Consider the following 25,590-nt stretch of genomic DNA (forward strand, 5'->3'; position numbering starts at 1 on the left):
GTTGTTTTTTTTTTATTAAAAAAAAAGTGAGAATCGAATTTGAATCAAAATCATATTTAAAATAAAAAATCTGACCGATTCCATCTAGAATAATTCACTATAAAAATATTTTTTAGTTTTAATTCTCATGTTTGCTTCTTCACTCTCTCCTTTCCCAAATTCTTTCATCTTCCTACTCTAAAATTTAAACCCTAAAATCATCATTGATAACTAGACCAACCGCTATCGTCGGTTGTCATTGAACTCCAAAATTTTCTAACAAGTAACAACCATTTTCAAGCTTCTTAATTTCAAATTGATATAATGTAAAAAATAAGTGTACAAAATATACAAAAAGTTAACTTTAGTTGTCTAAAACATTTCGTTAAAAATATGTGTCTAGTGTTTTATTCGCTACACTTTTAGGTGCCTAAAGTTTCCGACATAATATTTTTAGGTGTCTGGGTTATAACGTCCTTAAAAATACTATTATTTGACACATGTCAATCATATAAAATTTTATTTTAAAAATAATTATAATTTATTTTAAAAAACTCGATATTTTATGAAATTATAAAAAAAAATCAAAAATCTTGAGAAAACTCCAATTTTAATCTCTTACCACCACCGGCGGCCACCAACGCTGCTAATCGGGCAAAACCCTTATGACATACGATTTTCCAAACCTCCATCGATCAAACCCACACTTTATGCTATGATTGCAGTAGAAAATTGAAGATCACAACATGGACAACATATTTCAGCCGATCGTGAAATATTGTATTTACACGGTCGTCATGTGTTCGGTCGGTCACGAAAATAAGGGATTTTCATTTGTTGGATGGTTTTTCGATCGAACAACGTTTGATAATTAGCCATTTGACAACCTTGGTGGCGGTCGATGTGCTAAGGGATTAAAATTAGAGTTTTAAAAGATTTTGGATTTTAGGTAATTTTATAAAATTTTGGATTTTTTAAAAAATATATAATTTTAAGTTTTTTAATATAAATAAAATATTAAGATTTTATAAATGTGACATGTGTCATTTAACAACTAAATTTAACGTCCGTTATAGTCAATGTACCTAAAAGTGTAACGTTGAAAATATTATACACATTTTTTAATAAAATAGTTGGAGTAGAATGTCCATTCATCATGATGCTCCAAGCTCCCAAATCATTAACTTGGATGAAAAAAATCATCATATTCTTCCAATAGACATAGTTGGATTCATTGAAGTAAGGATGTTTGTTGATAGATTAGGAATCATTAACAACATCGAAACTTGGTGTAGAGGTCATGTAAGACTCGATTGATGACTTGACTTTTCTAGGATCTTTTTCAAGAGGTGGTAAAGCCTTTCAATGAGTCTAGCTCTAATATTAATTGTTGAGTCAATCAATCAAAGAAAATGACTAAGAGGGAGTGAATTGGCAATTTGAAAATTGTTGGAAGCTTTTGCAAGAAGTAAAAAAATGAAACAATAATTTTAGAGTAGTCCAACTTCCTTAATGAAGTCTACATCCACTATCTTAGCTTCCTAACTAAGAATTTCAACAAATTCATTAATTTGTTCTAACCTTTTAGGAAAAGACGTAACCTTACACAACACTAAGGTTTATACCCCAATGTCTTAAGTGTTCAACCTTTCCCAAGAAGTAATTGCAAATGAGCAAACTTTGATTATCCTCACAAAAATAAAATGTTTGCAAATTGAAGCTTTCACACATACCCAAGAATACTAGAATAAAAAATACAATGAATGGAATAACGTTCTATGTAAGAAAGATAAAATGGAATACAAATTTAACTCTAATTGCTCTTTGATTGTTGGAATAACTTTCCTTTTTTTCTATTCTTGGTTGTTGAAGACACCTTTTATATGGCCTTATTGATTTTTAACTATTTGTGGTTGTTGGAGGGAGTTAGGGCCATTTGAATAATTAAATTAATGCATTTAAGGCTACTTGCACACAAAGTTCTAAACTATAGTGAAAGTTTCGAAACTCTTCGAAAGAAACTCTTTAAAAGAGGGATTAAAGAATTTGACCGTTGGAGCCCAAAGTATCGAAACTACAAGGAAAGTTTCAAAACTCTTATGAAAGTTTTGAAACTTTTGTAAAGTTTGGAAACTTATGGTCAAATCTTATTTTAAAAGATAATATTTGATATTTTGAGAAAGATAAAACTTTAAAATTGTTTTAAAGAGTTTGAATGATATTTTTGACATAATTTGAACTTAAAAGACTTATTTTAAAATTAGACAAATTTTAAGGACTTAAAATTAATTTTACAAAAATCAATATATATATATATATATATATATATATATATATATATATATATATATATATATTATGTCATATCAAAATCATTTATGTTTATCAAGTATCAATGTCGATCTAGATCCTATTATTCCCTTATCCTCCTACATTGATCTTAAATTTCTTCGTAAATCAGGATGGGAAAAGCTTGGGGAAGCAAGCAATTGGTTCTACCTTTGGTGCACCTCATCCTCAAAACGATGATCTGATATGCAATGTCGATAATCTGGTGGACCGCGTCCTTTTTGAATCCCCCTCGAGTCAGCGGTGAGGATGTGAGTGCAGTTCTTCCTTACTTCCAAAATTTCATGGAGATGATGGATATATGGTTTTCTATCATAAAGTCTCACTTCACAATTTGGGGACTCATGTTTCTGAGATTGGTGCTAGACAGTTGTCTTTGGAGGCGATGCATGTGGACTCCTGACGTGATATTCATGCTAGATTCGACACGATGACAGATATGTTCAACACTCTTTCTCGCGACTTTGTTTCCTTCCGTGCTCTATCTTTGGGTCGTGATCCTCCTTTGTCGGATGCTTGATCGTTTTTCCTTGTTGACTGCTTGTTATTTACTCATGTTTGGTCTTGTATTTAGATTTGTAAGATTTTTATCTTTATGATTTGGATGTTAGTTTTCATACTTTGGATGTCAGTTTTCATACTTTGGTTGTGGATTTGGATATTTTATGCACATCCACTTTTATTTGATATTTATGTTATTTGGATGTTTGTTATGGTTTATAATATTTGATATTTGAGACATGATTTTCTTTATGACCATGTTTATTGCTTAAGAATATTATTTATGTTAATTAACCTCTTTTGGTAAATTGTTCTTCACAACTTGTATTTATCTCTTATTTAAGTTTTTTGATTTAATAAAAGTGGAGTATTTCTTAAATTTTTTCAAAGGTTTTGTTATTTCGAAAAGGGGAAGATTGTTGAACCATTCTTTGAGATTTTGATATATCAGACGTAAATATTTTAAAGAAATTTTAAGATTACTTTTAATTCAGTTTTCAAGCTTATATTCAATTCAACCGATCGAATATAGAAATTCTTCTTAAGGTCAAAATTTTTATTTTTACTCCTTACTCTTTTGAAAATTCAAGTCATATATTGGAATTATTTTTCAAATGTTTTTACAAGGGATTTTGGATTATAATCGAGTCAAAAATCAATTTATAGACCTTCAATACATTTACTACAAGAACAATACGAATACTGTTCATGTGGTACCAATACTGGTATTGATACTCCCTTTGTGATTTTGGGAAATACAAATTCCAGTAACCAATTTTGTACCAATATTGCTCAAGTATCAATACTCATGTTGGAGTATCGATACTCTCCTCTCACTAATGACTAGATTTTTGTATTTAATGTAGTAAATACCAATACTCTAAGCCCGAGTACCAATACGCAAGGCGTCTGGGCAGCATTTATTGTAAGAAATTTCATCCCAATGGCTTATTAACTCTTACAACATCCCAAACGACTAGAATTGAATGAATGAGTATAAAACCAAGATTCAAGTCATATGTGAAGACAATAGATTATAGAGAAAGCCAAAGCAATCACAAAGAGTAAAAAATTTAAGTCATATTCTTAAACATTCTTTTTGCTTTCCAGAACACTTTTTACTTCTTTGTTTCATTCAATCAAGTGTTCTATTGATTCGGAATTGTGCAAACGCATACCTTATATGGGTTTTTAAAAGTTTTCTATTTGTAATTTCTTCTTAGGAAGGTTGTACACTTGAGACTTTGGGGTATTAGTCTAAGTGTGTTGTAAGGTAACAGTTTGTCCTAAAACGTTTAAACAAATTAGTGAATTTGTTAAAATCATTAGTGTGGAAGCTAAGGTAGAGGATGTAGACTTCATTGAAGAAGTTGAACTACTCTAAAATTACTTGTGTCAAATTTTTCATTTTCTTGCAAAAACATTCCATCATTATTTTAATTGTCAATTCACCCCCTCTTGATCTTTTCATTGGTTCGATTGACTCAACATACTAGTTTTGAATTAAATAATGGTCTCAATAGAATTTTCACAAATTTTTATATTTATTTCATAAATAAACGAACAATCACAAAATGTGTATATAATTTTATTTTTATTGTCACGACATAAGGTAATAGTATGGGATATTATAAAGTAGTATATGTTTAAAAATTTTTTAACCAGTTAACAACGTTCACACACCCTATAGACACAACTGCTCAAATTTGGGAGAACAACATTCACCACTTAACGTGACGAGTAATTGATTGGAATCTTTAAAACTCTTTTTAGGATAACCGAGATTAGTTATTTATTGCATCCAAGATAACTAAGTTCTAGATACAACTTGGAACATTGGAAATAAACACCCAATAGATATGATTATGAGCCACAACGTTTGCATCTCGACGGGTGAATACAATTTTAAAGCTCGGGTGGAGGTTGAGAAGTCAACGGGCTTAAGCAAGATGGACACCAACGGTTGAGAAGTCAACGGTAGGATTTGCAAGTCATCCAACTGTGCTAATAGTTAGGGCCACGTAAGATTTTATGTTAGAGGGCGAACTTGAACTTATATAATCTTAAAGGGTAAAAACCAAATTTTAATAGAAAATACATAGATAAAATCTAAAATATCAAAATTTATCATATTATAATTATTTATCATAAAATAAAGAAAAATCCAAACATATAAAATTAAAAAATGTCAAAAAATAACTTTATAATCGTAACATTTTATTTAAAAATATCTTATAAGTAAAAATATAACATTTTTTTTCAAATGTGGGGCCTAGATTTGTGAGGCTTATGACATGTCACATACTAAATTTATAGAAGGACCACCTGCATATAGAAAATAAAAAAATTGCTAAAGTTATGACATACAATTTTATCTTGTTGCTATGAAGAGATAAGCATTCAACTATTTTTAATTAAAATAGAATGGATTGATTCTCATACTTGAAAAAATGTACAAGGAATGCCTCGCGCTTCAAAGCATTTTTTTTAATTAAAAATTTGATTAAGCTTTTGTTTACCCAAATTTTTTGAATTGTACATTATTAAACTATTTTTCACAAAACAAAAGCATAACAGAAAAAATAAATTTGTATTTGAAATATAATGGTGTAGTTGAAAAAACTCACACGAGGTCAAAGCACAATGAGAAGGGCCCAAACTTAGGAAAGAAAGTGGCCAATGCGTGCGGCTACCGCACATCATTAATTAGTAGATGTGAGATCTCCAAATTAATTTATCTATCAAGGGATAAAATTTGATCCCTATCGTTTAGTTTTATAAATATACAACCACTTGATTAGAAAAATAAATTTTAGTCATTTATATTATCGTTTTATTAAAATTTGGTCACTAAAATATTAACTATCATGGGTTTAATGACATTACACTTTAATAAAAAAATAATTTTTTTATTTTAACCTTTAAACTTTAGATAAATTAATAATGATGCTTATTTTAATATCTGAACTTTAGATAAAATACTAAATATGTTCTTTTTGTAAATCTAAAATAATTTAAGGATGGATTTTTAATTTACCTTTTTTTTAATATTTAATCTTACAAAAACTCTATCTCACACTCTTTTCTAATATTAATTCATCTTTAATTATCACTAACTATCATTTTGATCTTTCTTTTTTAGTTTATACCTTCGAGATTTTCGAATAAAAAATAATTTAAAAAAATTCGGGTCGGGACGGGTTTATCGTCTATGAACTAATACAGCCTTCAAAATACGATCATAATGTAGAGTCACAATATATGAATCGAAAACAGATGAACTTAGCATGCTGATTTCTAGCATAGAACAATAGCGAATAACACAATCTAACAACAAGTTTTATACGCGACAATCCCAAAGGAAACAAACTTGACAGATATCAACATGTAACTAAACTTGTTATTCGATTAGGTTTGGCAAAAATAGTAGACGGTGCAACAATTTGCCAAAACATACCCTGTCCATTTAAACACAAAGACATTACCCAGATTGTAAGAAGTTGTCCATTAAGAAGCCCACGCGATCATTATCAAATCAGATAATGAAACAAACAAAACTACCATCAACCCATCTTTTTATCCACTTAATAAATGAACAAATACGTCTACAAAAAGCACACAAGAATTGCTTAATTGCAAGTGAGATTTTGCACTTAAGCACGCTCGCCTCTGATCCTACGGGCCAACTGAATGTCCTTGGGCATGATTGTTTTACAGTCCCCATCCATGGTGGCATGTGGCCCATCAAACCCATATGCTCGCAAAGGCTTCTTCCAGCGCTCTCTTCTTGCTCAACTCTATACTCCATCCCCCAGCTCTTCCACCTCTTTCTGCTCGGAGCCTCATCATCTCCTCATCATCAAAAGCATAACCGTGCATATCCAGCCCGCTGGCAAGTGGCACAGGTTGTGGTGCCATGCCTGTTGGTCGTGGTTGCCCTCCAGCAACAGTTGGCGCATATTGACCTTGAGCACCGGCTGCGAACGCAGTTTGAGAGCTCTAGCATAGGGCCAGTTAAGTAAACGAACAATCAATTTGTAACATTGTTACATGCTGGCTTCGAGAAAAAAGAGTCTAAAACCAATAGAATATAAGAAATTGAAAAGTCCATATGTCAAAGTATCCAATTATTATTTTGACCGAAAACTGTGAAGAGCTACAGAAGAAACAAATATTTGAGAAATATGGAAGCTAAGATTCATCCAATCCAACAAAATATATATACACATGTATAAGTTGTCTTGCATCTTAGTTAAAACTTGGAGCGAAAGAAATCAAAATGGTCTGAACATAATTTCGAGGAAATGTCGAAATAAATAAGGAAATATTACTTATGCTTTGTGAGTCCGAGAAATGACGAAAACCATAGTAGCTGAAAATGTCCAAATCAAAACTACCAGATTGCTATCAAGATATCAAATACATGAACACTAAGGTTAAGCAAGTTAAACGTGCAAAGGTACATATTTTCTCTTCTTTCCAGTAATGGGAAACAAAATAAATAAATTCCTGAAAGGGAAAAACAGACGACACTGTCAAATAAACAACCACCATCTATCTAAAACGTCAAACATTTAAACCAGCTATTAGCCTTATTTTTTTGTTTGAATGAACTAGCTATTAGTCATTTTGCTCGAGCCCGTAGCAATATGAATGAGGTTAAGAGATTAATTGCGACAACTTTAACTACTGAGATTGACTGAGCCAGAGTTCTAACTTCTAACAACACATGATCAAACTTGTAAAAGATCAACTGATGATGCATGCTTTAATTTATAAACAGAACTCAACAACTAATGGTAAACGTCTAAAAAAGCAAAGACAATAGGATTTTCTCACCCCATCAGTATCGGCATGTGCAGGAAGTCCCTTGCTTGCTGCCATTGCTGCAGCTAAATCTTCAGCCTGTTCATCAAAACAACTTATATATTAACTTATAAAAACAACTTTTTTCCCATGAAATAGTTTTGGGAAAAGAGAAGGAAAGTGAAATGACATTGTTATGAGCCTCAATCAATCTCCATGAAGGAGACCAAAGAGAAAAATAAAAGAAGGTTACCAAAAGGCACCTTCCGAGCTTGATTGATCATAATCAGCTCAGCATTTTCCTTCTGATACTTATTAATCTGTTCTTCAATAGCTTGAACATCAATTCCTTCAATCAATTTAAAAACTGCCCCAAAAAAACCCCAAATTAGTTTATTTAATAAAAAAAACCAAATAGTTCGGGATATGGAATAAAGCAGAACTTACTCATATCTTCCACTTCTTCCAAGTAATCATTGTATTCTCTCAGTGATGAGAAATCCTCCTCTCTTTTATTGTATCTATTTAAAACAAAATTCCCAAAATTAAATAAAACAGCAAAAAAATTCTGAATTAGTGATACATAATAGCAATGGAGAGAGCAAGAGAAACATAGAAATCACATGTTGTTTATTCTTCTACGGATTTGCATCTCCTTGTTGTGGGGATTGGAACTCGCAACTACCATGGCTTTCGTGTTTTGGGATTTTATCTTTTTGTTCCGCTTGGCTTGGGCGATTCGGATCTGCGAAAATGGTAATTGACTGTTGAGCAAGCTTGATCCGAGCCCTTCTAAATTGCAAGTAATTTTTCTCTTCCGGCAACCATTTCTTCAGGTACTACAAAACCAGACTGAAACAAAACAGCGATGAAGTTGAATGACAGGAGATTTTTGGCCGGAAACAGTACCTGGGGGGAATTTTAAGATACATGAAGAAGGCCAACAATGGAGATTAGGCCAAATGCACAGCCCAACTTATGGCCCAGCAGTGGCCAACAGTACTTCTCTGTGACTGAAAGATTGAAGACTAGTTTTCGTGTCAATTTAGTCTTCTTCTATTGAGTCGTGGTTCGATTTTAGACTCTTGTAAATGAACCGTTTTGGAGTTTCCATTGCTGGTAGTAATCAGTTATCAGCAGTTCCAATTTCTATGAACAAGGTTGATCATGACTCTGTACGTTTTGTTTCTTCTCCAGTTTAGGGAAGACCCATCCCTTAAGACATAAGGTGGTCAGCTGGGAGAAACTATGATTCATATGAGAAACCGATGGCAACACTTGGGTGAAATCTTCGGATAGCTCAAGAAGAGTATTATTGATGCAAAAGGTAAACTGTACTTCAAGTTTGCTATCCATACAGAACATTTTCTTGGTTCTAAGATGTACATCATCTTCAAACTGTTTTAAATATGCTTAGATAGTGATGATATCCATCATCTTCTCCTTTAGTAAACTTTAGAATTATACTATGCCTTGTGGGACTAATTGATGTTCGTAATTTCAAGATTTGAATAGGGTGAATATAGACTTCAATCTAGCAGTCTATTTCTGGCATTTGCTTCTTTGCATCTGACACATGATTGATTTTGTAGTGAGTACATACATGACCTAGGTCACAGAGGCCCTTCAGCTTTAAGGACAATAAAAAGAACAGGAACACCAAATAGGAAACTTGATCTCTCTTGCTTTTGTGTTTTAGAATTAGTGGTTGTCTTGTTTCATGATTCTTTACTCTTGCTTTTTTTTTTAAATGATGTATTATCCTCTGTTGGTCTAATATTGTTTTCAACTGTGATTTTAAAGAAAGCAATTTTTTATGGTTATTGGAAGTGGGCAGGGTTCTTTAGAGACAGATATAATGACTATTGTATCCATGAGGGAAATTGTTTTATAAGAGTTGTTAAACTGCAATGCTTGACTTGAATTAAACAATGTTCCTTTTACAGAATTTTTTTGGCAAATACATGAATGCTTTCAGTTTTAATCTTTATCTACGTTCTCTCATCGACCCAAAATAAGACGGAAAAAGTCTTATCTCCATTCCAGTGGATCAAAAGACAAACCCTAATCTACATTAGGGTAACCTAAAACCCCTAAAATATGGGCAATCACAATCAAAACAGATAACGGAACACGAGTCTCCAAGAGGATTTGAGAAAGACCAGAAAAATTCTCTACTTCTAATTTCAAATTGGTGCTAACAATTTCCTTGCATGCATCCTACTTCAATTGATACTTTATAAGAAGCATAAGTCGAATAGAATAAAACAAAAGCTATGAGTGGAACCTGTTTACCCTACCTAGACGAAACAGGCTCGATCCAAAAGACACATTAACTAAAATTTCCCAAAACCTTATCCAAACATCAGTATACATGACATAATTCACTTCATATGCATCACATGGCATTTTCCCGGATACAGTTATGCAATCAGTTTTCATATCAGCCATGCTAACAATTAGATTTCCAATCAAACAAACAATTCAAACACAATATAAATGCAGCACCGATTAGAAACACACCTCGACAGTAGCTAACGGCGATAATAATGTTTTCCACGGTCGGCTCTAACAGTGAGTCGATTCGAATCAGTACATACGACAATAGTTAATAAATTATTCTAACTCAACGACAGAAGTCTACACGAATTACACGAGACGGTTCGAAGTTCCGCTGGTTCGAAGTCGGAGGTGGCAGTAACTTGATTCCCGATTTGATCTCACCTGCAAAATTTTATCTCTCAAATCAATATCCAATTAACTCAAATATTTTAGATTAAATTTAACGATGACAATACTGATTTTCCTATTCGAAACGGAATCCAGTAGCGGGTATTTGGTTCGAATATAACAATCTTCCAATTCGAGAAATAGGGGCTGCTGACGTCAAAACTAGACGGCAGTAGCTATACAGATCCGGCGACCTCATATCCAGGCCATCCGTGACCTCGAACGGCCGGAAACGGCGGCGGGATTGAAACAGAGCGGCCGCAGCAACATAAACATGACCAAAAAAGGAGTTTTCACGGCCAACCGAGGCTGTTCAGCCGTGACCCAAGCCAACCGAGCCTTCCCAGGCGAAGATCCGATCTTACCACAACCGGAAACAGCCAAATCACGGCGGTGGCCGCAGCATTTTACAAACCAAACTCGTGGGTACCACCGTATCTCAAACCAACGGCGACGGCGATGTCATGAAGGTGTTAAAGGACAATGACCGGCGACGAAATTACCTTAAAACGAGAGGGCGGCGGCGAGAAGGAAGCAAAGTAAGATCGGAGAAGAACGTAGGCGCCGCGTGGTGATATAAACGAAAGGGAGTGTTAAGTAAAAGGGATAATAACACAGTCATCCAACTCTTTAGGACTTATGAACTAGACTCTAACTTTAAAAATATGCAATCTAGTCCCTATTTTCAAATTAATAATTTAGGTAAAAAATTTCTCAATTTTTAGGGTTTAATTTGGGAAATATTATTTTTGTTACAATGAGAACCTAAATCTAATATTGTATAACTTATGAAAAAGAAAAAGAAAAAGAAAATTAAAGAGAAGGAACGAACTTTGGATTTTTTTTACTTCCTTCTTGATGAAACTTGTAGAGTATGTGCGATGGTATGAACCCGGTTCCTCTTAATAGTTCTATGTAGAAGATTTGGAGATTGTCTATCTAATTACAATCGGACGGTTACGAATAATTATTTGTGTATTTATTCTGTAAGAAATCTGACGGTCAAAACTGTTAAAAAGTTGTATTTTCTCTGCCTTAATGGACGGTTAGGATTAATCTATAAGGTGATGACGCATATCGTCAGAGATGAGTAATCGATCCTCATTGGTTGCTGGAAAGCGCTTTTTAGATCTAATAAAGGGTGTATTGGTAACTGACTAAAGTATATTACAGATAAAAGCTTAAATTAAAAAAAAGGTAAATATAATAATGGTCACTGAACTTTTCTAAAATTTTCATTTAGGTTCCTAACTTTAAAACTTGCAATACAGTCCTCCAACATTTAGTCTGTTTGCAATATGGTCCTCGACGTAACCGGCCGTTTGACGCCGTTACACTGCCATTAGTACGTTTGCAATAAGGTCACTGAACTTTTCAGGCGCTTGCATTTAGGTCCCCCAACTTTTAAAACTTACAACACAATCCTCAATTTCATTCTAAACCCCAAATTCCTTTTCAATCTCGAATTTCCTTTTTCGCTTCTCATTTCCAGCGTAACTTTTCAGTCGGGGATGCATGAAAAATTCTAATCTAACTTTGAATTATGTGGAGGTGTTGACTTGAATAAGGGTCCATTGAGAAAAGACCCGACTAAGGGACTATCGGGACCATCAACGATTTAAGGTGCAATGTTTGATACGGGTCATCTCAGGTGAAACATAGATGTTCGATGAAATGCTTGTGAGAAAAAAATGGGTTAGAAATGCAGAGTTGACAAAAACTACTAAGATGAACTAAGTATCATTGTTGAAAGTCACCATCAAAGCTGGAATTATTTTTGTATAAATGACATATAATAATTTCTTCGTTTAATCCTTGTAGTTAAAGATTTTTCAACAGATGATCAAATATAATAAAATCCCAAACAACATATTCACCTCTCAGTCTCTTTCGCTCACATGCACTATCGTTTGATTTTTGTTTTCCAATTTTCCGCCATGTAAAATTGTAAACCCAAGTGCTCTATGTAGACACCCGTTTTTGTCCGTTTTTTTTTATATATATATTATTATTATCGTTATTTTTATTATTATTATTTATTATTATTATATTCATTATCATTATTATTTACATATTTTTTGCAGGCCTAATCCCTAAGCCCAACAGCAGATACAAGCTGAAGCCCAAACCCGGTTCAGGCCCCATACCAATTCTAGCCCCAACAAGAGAACCCATTCAAATTAGGGTTTTAAACCCTAAACTGAAGCTCCACCGCCGCCAGCAGCAGATGAACAGCCGCGCCACCGTCACTGTTCCGGCCCGTCTCGCTCCACAGTCATCTACAGTAAACCACATCAAACAAATCAATCCAAATACCCAAATCAATCCGAAAATGTCATCTACAGTTCAAATCTCACCAAATCTGAAAACCCATTTAAAAAGTCCTAAATCCCTAAATATTTGGCTTTTGGTACTAACCCGAGCCTAGGAACATGATTCCTATAAAATAGAGATGATGATTCTCAGCCAAAGACCATAAGAAAGATACATGCAATGACAGGGGATTCATTCGGGTTTCCAGAAAAAAAAAGAAAAAAAAAAGAGAGTCAAAGGAAAGGGAGAACCAACAGCAAAAAGTGAAGAATAGAGAGAGAAGAGATCTCACCGTGGGTTCAAAGCCGGTTGGGAACACCAAGAGCCACCGGATTTCAAAGGCATCAAGAGGTAAAGACCTTAGATCTAGTGGGCTAGGGTAGATTCTAGGTGAGACGGGGTGAGGTTCTGAGTTTAGGGAGATGAGAGGATGATTTTGGGGGTCTTTGGCCCGCTCCGGCCACCGTGGGCCGCCGCGCACCGCCGTGAGGCATCACCGGCGGCGGAGACTCTTCTTCTCCCCGATGAGGGAGTTGAGAGAGTTTAAAAATCCCTCTCTCCTCCCTCTGATTCTCTGGCCGAGAAAATGAGAAGCTTAGCCCGTTTTAACCTTTAAAAAATACATATATAATTGAACCAAAACGACGCCGTTTTAGGGGTTCAGGGTATGCGTGTTTCAGCATGAAAGGGTAAATAGCCTATTTGGTCCTTACATCTTTGTATCATTCTTCCCGTGTTTCTCATATTAAAAGGGGTAAACTACACTGTAGGTCCTTGATCCTTGTAATCTCACGATTTAGCCATGGAATGAAGTTTACATTATTTCAATTTGAGCCTTTATCTTTTCACTTTTATATTTTAGTCACTATCCTAGGTATTATAACATTTTTTGTTTATATTTGGTTCTGGTTTCAATATTTATAAATGTTACATCTTAGCCACTGATTTAATATTTCGTGTATGTTTCTTTGATATTCGAATCTGGCCATCACATTTATAAATATTTTATTTTAGTCCTTGTTTTACGTTTTGGTTTAATTATTATTCAGTCTTCATGTTTCTGTTTCAATTTCAATCTAGTCCTAAGTATTATTTATGGCTTATTCACATTTCTGATGTTTGTATTAGTTGTTGTTTGCGATTTGGGCCCTGTTTATTTTGTAATTACTTTTTAGCCCTGTTAGTTTCTGCTTTTACTAATTTAGTCCATTATGTTTAGGTATTTCTATTTTAGTCCTATTAATGTATGTTATGTCATTTTTGTGGATATTTGACTTTGGTCCCAATGTTTGTAATAGTTTCATTTTAGTCCTAATTTCTTGTGTTATGATATTTTGTGGGTTTGAATTTAGCCATCATATTTTCAAATGTTCTATTTTGGTCACTGTCCGACATTGTGTTTAATTACTTTTTGATCCTCCGTATTCTGTGAAATTGTTTTAGTCCTCATTTGCATGGTTTGTGTAATTATTTGATTTTACGCCTTAGAGTTTAGATTTGTTTCATTTCAGTCCATATTTGGTTATTTATTTCAATTTCATTAGTTTTAATTTAGGCTATGATATTTATAATAATTTTATTTTAGTCACTTATTACATGTGTTGTGTGATTTTGATTGATGTTCGAATTTGGCCCTCAGATTGGTGCATCTTTTGTTTAGTCACTGTTTTGGCATTTGGTTTAAATATTTTTGATCCTTCATGTTTCTGTGTAATTTCAGTTTGGTCCTTAACTTGTGTTTCTTCGACTTTAGCCCTTTAAAATTCATGTTTGTACTATTTTGGTTCTTTGAGTTTATGTTTGCTATTTTGGTCTTTGAAATTTCAAATACTTTATTTTTGGCCATTATGTTGGGTTTGTAATATAATTTTCTTTTATTTTAATTCTTTATGTATGTACATGTTTTTTGTTATGTATTTGTATCATATATAAAAATATATTTGACTATATTGTTGTAAATATTGTATTTTGCATATTTCTATTTATAGTTATATATTACATTTCTTTATTTAAATATTGTTCGAATGTTTTCAAGAACACAAATTTGTAGAACGTGCATGGAAAGTATCACTTGATCGAAGTGATACAATCCGATATGACATTCGAACAAATGTGAACTTGAAATTAATTTGATTTTATTTTGCTAATCCATTTCATTTTAAATCGAACATTGCAATGAATGTCTCTAAATGATAATTAATATCATTTCAGGCAAATTATCAATCTTTATTCTACAATGTATATTCGATTTTTTATCAATTTATTTTGTTGTATGTAATATCGTTTTTTTTATATATTCCATTCGTATTTTGTTAATGAGGGAATATTCTTTTATGGATAAGAAATAGTCGAAATAGCTTTCCCGATGGAGGATTGTTAATTTCGAGGTTTCTTTTTGAATTAAAGAATTTTCCAAAACATTCATTAATATGAGGTAAATTAAATAAATCTCAATAAATTGATCATAGTTTAATTTTATATTCGATTCATCGTTTCCACCATTACGACAATGCGTAAATGACACAGTACCAATTTTGGTCACTGTGGGGGTGTTTACCCTTCCCCACATGTAACCGACTCCCGAATCCATTAAATTGAATCTTTAGTAAACGCAGACCATCTTTGTCTTAAAAAACTATTTTTCTTAAAATTGTTTTTAAAAAGACGTTTTTAGGTATTTGACCTACCTAACCCAAAGGTCGATGGCGACTCCTTTTCCAATTTAATTCAAATTAATTTCAAATCACCAATTTTCTAAATTAAAGTCATAATTATTTTTAAAATAATATTAAATTGTTCTTTTGAAAAATGGTTATGACAGCTTGGCGACTCCGCTGGGGACCTTTTTTTTAGAGAGTCAAGCTGTAGGTCGTTTACACATTGTCGTCTTAGTGGAAATTATAAGTTTGAGTACATAGTTAACTTATGATCTGTTTATTGAAATTTTTAATTGCTTCGTTTTTGTCATACTAACATTTTATTTTTGGTTTTCAGCTTTGTCAAGATTTTGTCATTTTTTCCTTGTTTTGTTTTCCTTTTGGGTAGAAGGTAGGTATGTTCCTCCTCACACACATCACTCGCATTAGCATAACATAAGCTCTAGACACGAGCTTCGATCCAAATTAGTCGGGGTGAATGCTTTACTCTCGTAAGAATTTATTCTTCGTATGAGTTTTAGCAAATAACCCATGGGATACATACCTTATACCTTCGTAGGGATTTATTCCTCGTACAGGTATAAGGTAATGAATCCCCTCGAATTGAACTCGTTCCGTTTGAAACCTGTAATGGGTGAGGATAGAGGGTTTGGCAGCCCAATGGGGCACCGACATCAAGGACAATTCGAGTCCCTTTTTCCAGTTAGAGCCAAAACCATGCATATAGTGAACCGTAGAATGGTCACCCTAGGTATAGCTATATCGAACCTATGTCCGTCAGTAGGTACCCAAACTAAGTGTACACCAAGGAGGAGCGTTTCTAAACCCTTATATTCTGCTAGGTTCGCAGAATTTATTTTTCTTTTCGAATAAAAGCCTGCGAACTAGATATCATGCGGTTAGGACTAATTTCTTGAAAATAGATAATTGTGGGTAGAAAGCATGTCCGGGTAGGATTGCTATCTATTGAAAGCATGTTCGGGTAGATATCATGACGGGGTAGGTGCTATATTTATCTCTGAATAACATTTTACTCGTATCAATTATTTTACATGTACTAACTAATTTCTTTTCTTTCATTTGTGTGCACTAACTTATCTATTTTCTGTTGATTGTGTCTTTTTCTCATTCTTCTTTGCATTGCATCATCATAACATAATGCGAAAATGTTGATCAGCAAGGGGATATTTGAGAGAAAATTTTCTCAAGAAGAGATAAAAGTTTTTCAATCAAGCAGTCACATATAAAGACATGCATCGAGGGCTTAAAGAAGGTAAGGGTACTAAAATGAGAATTGCTCGATGATCGTGCAATATCCGATACTGAAATAACGATCCATTGATTTGAGGAAGAATCCTGTAGTGGATTCTCTTTTACGATCATTCCAACTCTAATCATGGAAGAGTGGCGTAATGACTTCAACACCGCTGGGCCTCAACCGAGTTAGGTTACATAGCAATGAGGGGCATCATTTTCGAGGACGAAGATCCGAGACGAAGCATCGATCTACTTCAGACTCAACCATCTAAGCGAAGTCAAGTCTGTAAAGGGGACTGTCTTGTAATGTGAAAACTTTTGTCTCTGGTGAAAATTTGTTCTAAAATATTCGTCGTTGGGATCAATATTTTTGCATCTGCATTTTCATCGTTACATTTTGCACAACATTCATTTAAGCATTGTTACATGCATTAATCATACCTTGCGGGAAACTTTAAGGAAACACTTCTAACTGTGCAACTGCATTCACACAGTATTGAGAATGGATGCAAAATTCGAGCAACTGAAGAAAGAGCTAGAAGAGAGTTTACAAAAGATGCAAGCTGAGTGGGAGGTTAAAATGGAGCAGATGCAAAAGACCACCGTGGATCGTATCTTGCAAAACCAAAAGGACATAGTTGGCCAAATGGTAGCAAAAATGGCTGAGCTTAACCAAGGAAAAGGCAGAGAGAAAATTTCCTTGACCCGTGAAACAGTTGAATGTGTGAAGGCACAGGTTAATTCACAACCACTTATCTCGTCCAACAGGATTCCTAGTCACCAAGCGACGAGAAGAGCCAAGAACGAGATCCTAGAGAATTTGAAACAGTGGTGCAGAGAGACATTTCAGGGAATGAGAGGACAAACCTCTCACAACGGGATGGATGCAACAGAACTAGTACTAGTTCCCGACTTGGTGCTCCCGCCCAAATTCAAGATGCCCGAGTTTGAAAAGTACAGGGGAACCAGTTGCCCCAATGCCCACCTCACGATGTTTATTCGAAGAATGACTGGATACACTAACAATGATCAGATGTTGATCCACTGCTTTCAAGACAGTTTGATTGGACCCGCTTCAAGGTGGTACCACCAACTGAGCCGTTCTCAAGTCCGCTCCTGGAGGGATTTGGCTAGTGCTTTTCTGGGCCAATACAAGCATGATTGATATGGCCCCCGATCGAACAATGCTTCAGAATATGGGGATGAAGAATTATGAGAGTTTTCGACAGTACGCACAACGATGGAGGGATATTGCATCTCAAGTGCATCCACCAATGACTGAAAGAGAGTTCATCACTCTATTCATAGATACATTACAGTCTCCTTATATCGACTACATGATAGGGGTTGCCACTAGGAGTTTCTCTGACATTGTCATGTGTGGAGAAATGATTGAAAGAGCTATTAATAATGGCCAGATATGTGGTACTAGCCATACTGACATTGAGGAAAGAGCTGAGGTCAGTCTAGTGGATTTAACTAATCTGGGGACCGTGTCTCATAATGTTTTTCGTAAAAAGACATGCATCAATCCAATTCCGATGACATATGAGGAATTGCTCCCCAGCTCTAATTGAGAACAACCTGGTGATTCCAGTTCAATCAAAACCAAGAACTGACCCATATCCTGAAGGCCATGATATTAATGCCATATGCAGCTATCACATTGGGATCTCAGGGCATACCACTGAGAATTGTAGGGCATTAAAGTGCAAGGTACAAGATCTGATCGATTCAGGGACATTAACGTTCAATGTGTAATGGGGCATTCTGATCGGAAGTCGGTCGGGGCATCCATCAGGAGATTTTGTTGCATTCTCATGCATGACATCTTGTTTGAATTTGTTTTTCTTTTGTTCTTCTTATGTTTAAATTTTTGTAAGTCACTTGACGTTCGAACATTGTAAATAAAATACTTCCTTTTGAAAAAAATGACAATGAGCAAATTTTAATCTTGAATTCTTTGAATATCATTTTAATTAAAAGCATTTTAATAATTGAGGTTGTAAATTTTTGACAAATGACAAGATTGAACCCTGCAAAACAATGACCCCTTGATCCTAATCCAGAGGTACACCAGAATACATACCATTTTCTTGCAGGGACCGAGCTAGTTTTTCTATTCACATAAAGAGTCAATCAAAGGGTTTGGCATTTAAGTATGTGTTAGGAGTAGACAAAATGGGGCAACTAGCACATGAAATTGCAAAGCAAATTAGTTTTTACTTCTGTTAGTGACGTTCAATGATGATCATGATCTTTTCAGTTGGAATGGTCAAGTAGGTGAATCTAGTTTAGGTCAGTTGCTTGGGAATTGAACTCTAACGATGAGATTTTCTGACCTTCAACAAACACCGAGACTATAACAGGTTTTCCTCAGCAAGCTTAATAAATGGAATCCGTAAACAAACAAAAAAAACATATATATGTATACAATAAAGCTGAGCTATTCCACTAAAGCAATTGGTAATAGAGGAAATTCGAAAGCCCTGGCTTTATGAATAGATTACATTCAAACCATGACATTGATCGGGTACTTGGCAATCCGGTGTATGCTCCACTGTGGTTGTCAAGTCGAAGACTTTGTGATGACATGAATCCTTCAGCTAGCTTGATAAAGGCAATTATAAAATATATGTACAATAAAGCTGAATTCAGCTAGCCAAACAATGGCAAATTAAATCAAATTTACTAAATAAGGAGTTTCGGTGAATATGGACTAAGGGAGTTGAGGAACGCCTGTTATAGTCGACTTCACACGAGCACTCAGAATTCTCGTTTTTAGACCGATATTTCTGCACTACCTTGACTAGGTAAGTCTACGAAGCTTGAACAAATTGAAGATTTCAGAGAACGGAAACAAAAGTGTTCTAAAGAGTTTAGCAAGTGACTATGCTAGTGGTGTCATTTTGTTCGCCTTCGATTAAAATGCCAAATCAAGAAAGAGGGGTATGTCATTACCTTCATGAGGACCAATGGATGAAACACACCTTAGAATTTAGGTAGCCAACCTCTAAACCCACCTGTCGATCTTGATATTTGTCAAAGATTTGTAACTATCAATGATTAAAAGAGCATTTGATTCTTTTGATATCCAATGAATTCATGTTTTATGATTGGCTTCAATTGTGAAACTTAGAAGGAGGCAATATTTTTCAAAATTTTGAAAATTCAAGAAGAAGAAAAACATTTTCAAACAAGATAATCTCTCCGGCGGAAATATCTTGGAATTCAACAAATATATCTCCGAAGCTCAGAATCGAAGTTGGGCAAGAGAAGCTATTTTGGGGCAAATTGTGATAGGGCAAGGCAAACAAATGGTCTCAGGTCAAGGCTTGCAAGAGTACACCCTAGTGGAAATACAAACAAATTGAATCAAATATAGAGTGAAGACTGCTCTCGCGATCATTCTCCTCCCAGATCGAGAAAAGTATACACATACATACATACATACACATACATACATGATACATAAAATTTGTATCAAACATTTTATCATCATGTGCATTAAAGACATTTTCCTCCTCACTTGAGGACAAATTCAATAAAAGAAAATCAAATAAATTTCATCTTGACATCTATCATAACTTCCAAGATAGTTAGTCAAAAATGCATCATTCTGATCTTTTCAGGAAATAAGAGCTCGGAAATAACCAGATGTTTTCAACTTAAAAGAACAATGCAGTCCACATATTTGGCTTCCTGAAGTCAACAATCAGATCTTCTGAAGACGTTTCCTCAACATGCAGGAATCAATAGACAAACTTTGAGCTATTGAGATTATTTTCTTTAAAAAAATAAATAAATAAAGTGTCGTCTCACTTGAGATAGTTTTCTTAAAAACAAATTTTATTTTGTCTCGCTTGAGATAATTTTCTCTTTAAAACAAATTATGTCTCGCTTGAGACATTTTTCCACAAATTTTGAGAATTTTAAAACAAATTGCGTCTCGCTTGAGACATTTTTCCTCCTTTGAGATACAAATTTTGAATTTGATTCACTTAAAACAAAATTAATCTCACCTTAGATTGTTGTTTCTTTCAAAACAAATTTCGTCTCGCTTGAGACCTTTTCCCTTTGAGATCCAAATTTTGAATTTGTTTCACATTAAACAAAGTTGATCTCACTTGAGATCGTTTTCTCAAAAACAAACTTTGTCTCGCTTGAGACAATTTCTCTAAAAACAAATTTTGTCTCATTTGTACTATATCTTAAAGCAAATTTCATCTCGCTTGAGACATCATTTTCTCTCATAATACAAATTTCAAGGTTGTTGTACTTAAAGCAAAATTAATATCACTTGAGATTTTCAAAGCTGATTTGTCTCGCACGAGACAGTTTCCCTTTTAACAAATCCTGAAATTGTTTCATTTGAAGCAAAATAAACACTTTTGAAAACACCTTTGAGATTATTTCCATATAAACAAAATCGATAATATTTGAATCTTTTAAAACGATTTTTGTCTCTCTTGAGACAGTTTCTCTTGAAATTTTTTTTTGAGTTTGTTCCTTTTGAACAAAAAAAAAATCTTGGAGTTTGTTCCTTTTGAATAAAAATCTTTGAGTTGTTTCTTTTGAAAAAAATCTTTGAGTCTATTTATTTTGAAACAAAGTTTTGTCTCTCTTGAGACAATTTCGTGAAAAATCTTTGAGTCTGAAACAAAGTTTTGTCTATTGAGACAATTTTGCGAAAAAAATCTTTGAGATTGTTTCATTTGATACAAAAATCTTTGAGTCTGTTTCTTTGGAAACAAAATGTTGTTTCTCTTAGGATAATTTCTTTTGAAACAAAAATCTGTGAGTCTGTTTCTTTGGAAACAAAATTTTGTCTCTCTTAAGATAATTTCTTTTGAAAAAAAATCTTTGAGTCGTTTCCCTTCAAACGAATTTTGTCTCTTGAAACATTTTCTCTTAAAACAAGATCATCTTTGAGTTTGTTTCTCTGGAAACAAGGTTTTATCGCTTAAAACAGTTTCTTTTGAAGAAAAATCTGAGTCTGTTTCTTTGGAAACAAAATTTTGTCTCACTAAGATACAATTTTCTGAAAAACAAAGTTTTGTCTCTTATGACAATGTTTTTTTTAAAAAAAAAAATCATTGAATCTCTTTCTTTGGAAACAAAGTTTTGTTTCTCTCGAGACAGTTTCTTTGAGAAAAATCTTTGAGTTTGTTTATTTGGAAAACAAAATTTACCATCTTTGAATTGTTTCCCTTGAAACAAAACAAACATCTTTGAGATCAATTCCCTTTAAACGAATTTGTCTCATTTGAGACAGTTTCCCTTTAAACGTCATCTTTGAGTCGTTTCCCTTAAAACGAATTTTGTCTCTTTTGAGACAGTTGCTTTTAAAAATATCATCTTTGAGTTTATTTTTCTTGAAATAAATCTTTGGGTTTGTTTCTTTTGAAACAAATCTTTAATTTGGTTTCTCTTGAAACCATAACTCCTAAAGATGGCCAGCCGTCCTCATCATGTAGGAACCGTGTCATCCCCAGACCAGATCTCCTCATCACGTATGAGCCGTGTCAACCATAGATAACCAGTCGTCCTCATCACGTAGGAACCGTGTTATCACCTTTAGATGGCCAGAACTCTTCATCACGTATGAGCCGTGTCATCCCCAGACCAGATCTCTTCATCACGTATGAGCCGTGTCAACCATAGATAACCAGCCGTCCTCATCACGTAGGAACCGTGTTATCACCTTTAGATGGCCAGAACTCTTCATCACGTATGAGCCGTGTCATCCCCAGACCAGATCTCTTCATCACTTATGAGCCATGTCAACCATAGATAACCAGCCGTCCTCATCACGTAGGAACCGTGTTATCACCTTTAGATGGCCAGAACTCTTCATCACGTATGAGCCATGTCATTCCCCGACCAGATCTCTTCATCACGTATGAGCCGTGTCACCCTAGATAACCAGTCGTCCTCATCACGTATGAACTGAGTTATCATCCACCCTTAGACGACCAGACCTCTTCATCACGTATGAGCAGTGTCGTCCCCACCAACACGCATATCCAATTTATAGGAAAAAAGAAAGAGAACCAGACAAAAACGTGTTGTATTGTCGTCTTTGCCCTATTCTTGTTAACACAAGAATGTGCAAAGAGGGGCAGCTGTAGACACCCGTTTTTGTCCGGTTTTTTTTATATATATATTATTATTATTGTTATTTTTATTATTATTATTTATTATTATTATATTCATTATCATTATTATTTACATATTTTTTGCAGGCCTAATCCCTAAGCCCAACAGCAGATACAAGCTGGAGCCCAAACCCAGTTCAGGCCCCATACCAATTCTAGCCCCAACAAGAGAACCCATTCAAATTAGGGTTTTAAACCCTAAACTGAAGCTCCACCGCCGCCAGCAGCAGATGAACAGCCGCGCCACCGTCACTGTTCCGGCCCGTCTCGCTCCACAGTCATCTACAGTAAACCACATCAAACAAATCAATCCAAATACCCAAATCAATCCGAAAATGTCATCTACAGTTCAAATCTCACCAAATCTGAAAACCCATTTAAAAAGTCCTAAATCCCTAAATATTTGGCTTTTGGTACTAACCCGAGCCTAGGAACATGATTCCTATAAAATAGAGATGATGATTCTCAGCCAAAGACCATAAGAAAGATACATGCAATGACAGGGGATTCATTCGGGTTTCCAGAAAAGAAAAAAAAAAGAAAAAAAAAAGAGAGTCAAAGGAAAGGGAGAACCAACAGCAAAAAGTGAAGAATAGAGAGAGAAGAGATCTCACCGTGGGTTCAAAGCCGGTTGGGAACACCAAGAGCCGCCGGATTTCAAAGGCATCGAGAGGTAAAGACCTTAGATCTAGTGGGCTAGGGTAGATTCTAGGTGAGACGGGGTGAGGTTCTGAGTTTAGGGAGATGAGAGGATGATTTTGGGGGTCTTTGGCCCGCTCCGGCCACCGTGGGCCGCCGCGCACCGCCGTGAGGCATCACCGGCGGCGGAGACTCTTCTTCTCCCCGATGAGGGAGTTGAGAGAGTTTAAAAATCCCTCTCTCCTCCCTCTGATTCTCTGGCCGAGAAAATGAGAAGCTTAGCCCGTTTTAACCTTTAAAAAATACATATATAATTGAACCAAAACGACGCCGTTTTAGGGGTTCAGGGGTATGCGTGTTTCAGCATGAAAGGGTAAATAGCCTATTTGGTCCTTACATCTTTGTATCATTCTTCCCGTGTTTCTCATATTAAAAGGGGTAAACTACACTGTAGGTCCTTGATCCTTGTAATCTCACGATTTAGCCATGGAATGAAGTTTACATTATTTCAATTTGAGCCTTTATCTTTTCACTTTTATATTTTAGTCACTATCCTAGGTATTATAACATTTTTTGTTTATATTGGTTCTGGTTTCAATATTATAAATGTTACATCTTAGCCACTGATTTAATATTTCGTGTATGTTTCTTTGATATTCGAATCTGGCCATCACATTTATAAATATTTTATTTTAGTCCTTGTTTTACGTTTTGGTTTAATTATTATTCAGTCTTCATGTTTCTGTTTCAATTTCAATCTAGTCCTAAGTATTATTTATGGCTTATTCACATTTCTGATGTTTGTATTAGTTGTTGTTTGCGATTTGGGCCCTGTTTATTTTGTAATTACTTTTTAGCCCTGTTAGTTTCTGCTTTTACTAATTTAGTCCATTATGTTTAGGTATTTCTATTTTAGTCCTATTAATGTATGTTATGTCATTTTTTGTGGATATTTGACTTTGGTCCCAATGTTTGTAATAGTTTCATTTTAGTCCTAATTTCTTGTGTTATGATATTTTGTGGGTGTTTGAATTTAGCCATCATATTTGCAAATGTTCTATTTTGGTCACTGTCCGACATTGTGTTTAATTACTTTTTGATCCTCCGTATTTCTGTGAAATTGTTTTAGTCCTCATTTGCATGGTTTGTGTAATTATTTGATTTTACGCCTTAGAGTTTAGATTTGTTTCATTTCAGTCCATATTTGGTTATTTATTTCAATTTCATTAGTTTTAATTTAGGCTATGATATTTATAATAATTTTATTTTAGTCACTTATTACATGTGTTGTGTGATTTTGATTGATGTTCGAATTTGGCCCTCAGATTGGTGCATCTTTTGTTTTAGTCACTGTTTTGGCATTTGGTTTAAATATTTTTGATCCTTCATGTTTCTATGTAATTTCAGTTTGGTCCTTAACTTGTGTTTCTTCGACTTTAGCCCTTTAAAATTCATGTTTGTACTATTTTGGTTCTTTGAGTTTATGTGTTTGCTATTTTGGTCTTTGAAATTTCAAATACTTTATTTTTGGCCATTATAGTTGGGTTTGTAATATTAATTTTCTTTTATTTTAATTCTTTATGTATGTACATGTTTTTTATGTTATGTATTTGTATCATATATAAAAAATATATTTGACTATATTTGTTGTAAATATTGTATTTTGCATATTTCTATTTATAGTTATTTATATTACATTTCTTTATTTAAATATTGTTCGAATGTTTTCAAGAACACAAATTTGTAGAACGTGCATGGAAAGTATCACTTGATCGAAGTGATACAATCCGATATGACATTCGAACAAATGTGAACTTGAAATTAATTTGATTTTATTTTGCTAATCCATTTCATTTTAAATCGAACATTGCAATGAATGTCTCTAAATGATAATTAATATCATTTCAGGCAAATTATCAATCTTTATTCTACAATGTATATTCGATTTTTTATCAATTTATTTTGTTGTATGTAAATATCGTTTTTTTATATATTCCATTCGTATTTTTGTTAATGAGGGAATATTCTTTTATGGATAAGAAATAGTCGAAATAGCTTTCCCGATGGAGGATTGTTAATTTCGAGGTTTCTTTTTGAATTAAAGAATTTTCCAAAACATTCATTAATATGAGGCAAATTAAATAAATCTCAATAAATTGATCATAGTTTAATTTTATATTCGATTCATCATTTCCACCATT

General features: G+C 34.1%; 1 protein-coding gene across 1 annotated transcript; it reads right to left on the reverse strand.

Annotated features, from left to right (window-relative positions):
• Positions 1-6,366: 6,366 nt before the first annotated feature.
• Positions 6,367-8,548, reverse strand: LOC120120861. Its single transcript, XM_039140387.1, has 5 exons — positions 8,259-8,548; positions 8,083-8,156; positions 7,899-8,002; positions 7,669-7,734; positions 6,367-6,828 (listed from the first exon to the last, which is right to left on the reverse strand). The coding sequence occupies exons 1-5, from the start codon at positions 8,321-8,323 to the stop codon at positions 6,574-6,576; spliced, it is 564 nt and encodes a 187-aa protein (XP_038996318.1). The 5' UTR covers positions 8,324-8,548; the 3' UTR covers positions 6,367-6,573.
• Between the last annotated feature and the right edge of the window lie 17,042 nt (positions 8,549-25,590).

This window comes from Hibiscus syriacus, unplaced genomic scaffold, assembly GCF_006381635.1.
Source record: "Hibiscus syriacus cultivar Baekdansim isolate YM2019G1 unplaced genomic scaffold, ASM638163v2 tig00110348_pilon, whole genome shotgun sequence".
Classification (NCBI taxonomy): domain Eukaryota; kingdom Viridiplantae; phylum Streptophyta; class Magnoliopsida; order Malvales; family Malvaceae; genus Hibiscus; species Hibiscus syriacus.

Bases quoted from the DNA above. Each gene is read 5' to 3' on its own strand.
- LOC120120861 (XM_039140387.1), bottom strand. From the start codon at position 8,323: ATGGTAGTTGCGAGTTCCAATCCCCACAACAAGGAGATGCAAATCCGT. The intron at 8,157-8,258 runs GTGATTTCTATG...TGTTTTAAATAG, and splicing joins CGTAGAAGAATAAACAACAT to ATACAATAAAAGAGAGGAGG. The intron at 7,735-7,898 runs GTGCCTTTTGGT...TTTGATGAACAG, and splicing joins TGATCAATCAAGCTCGGAAG to GCTGAAGATTTAGCTGCAGC.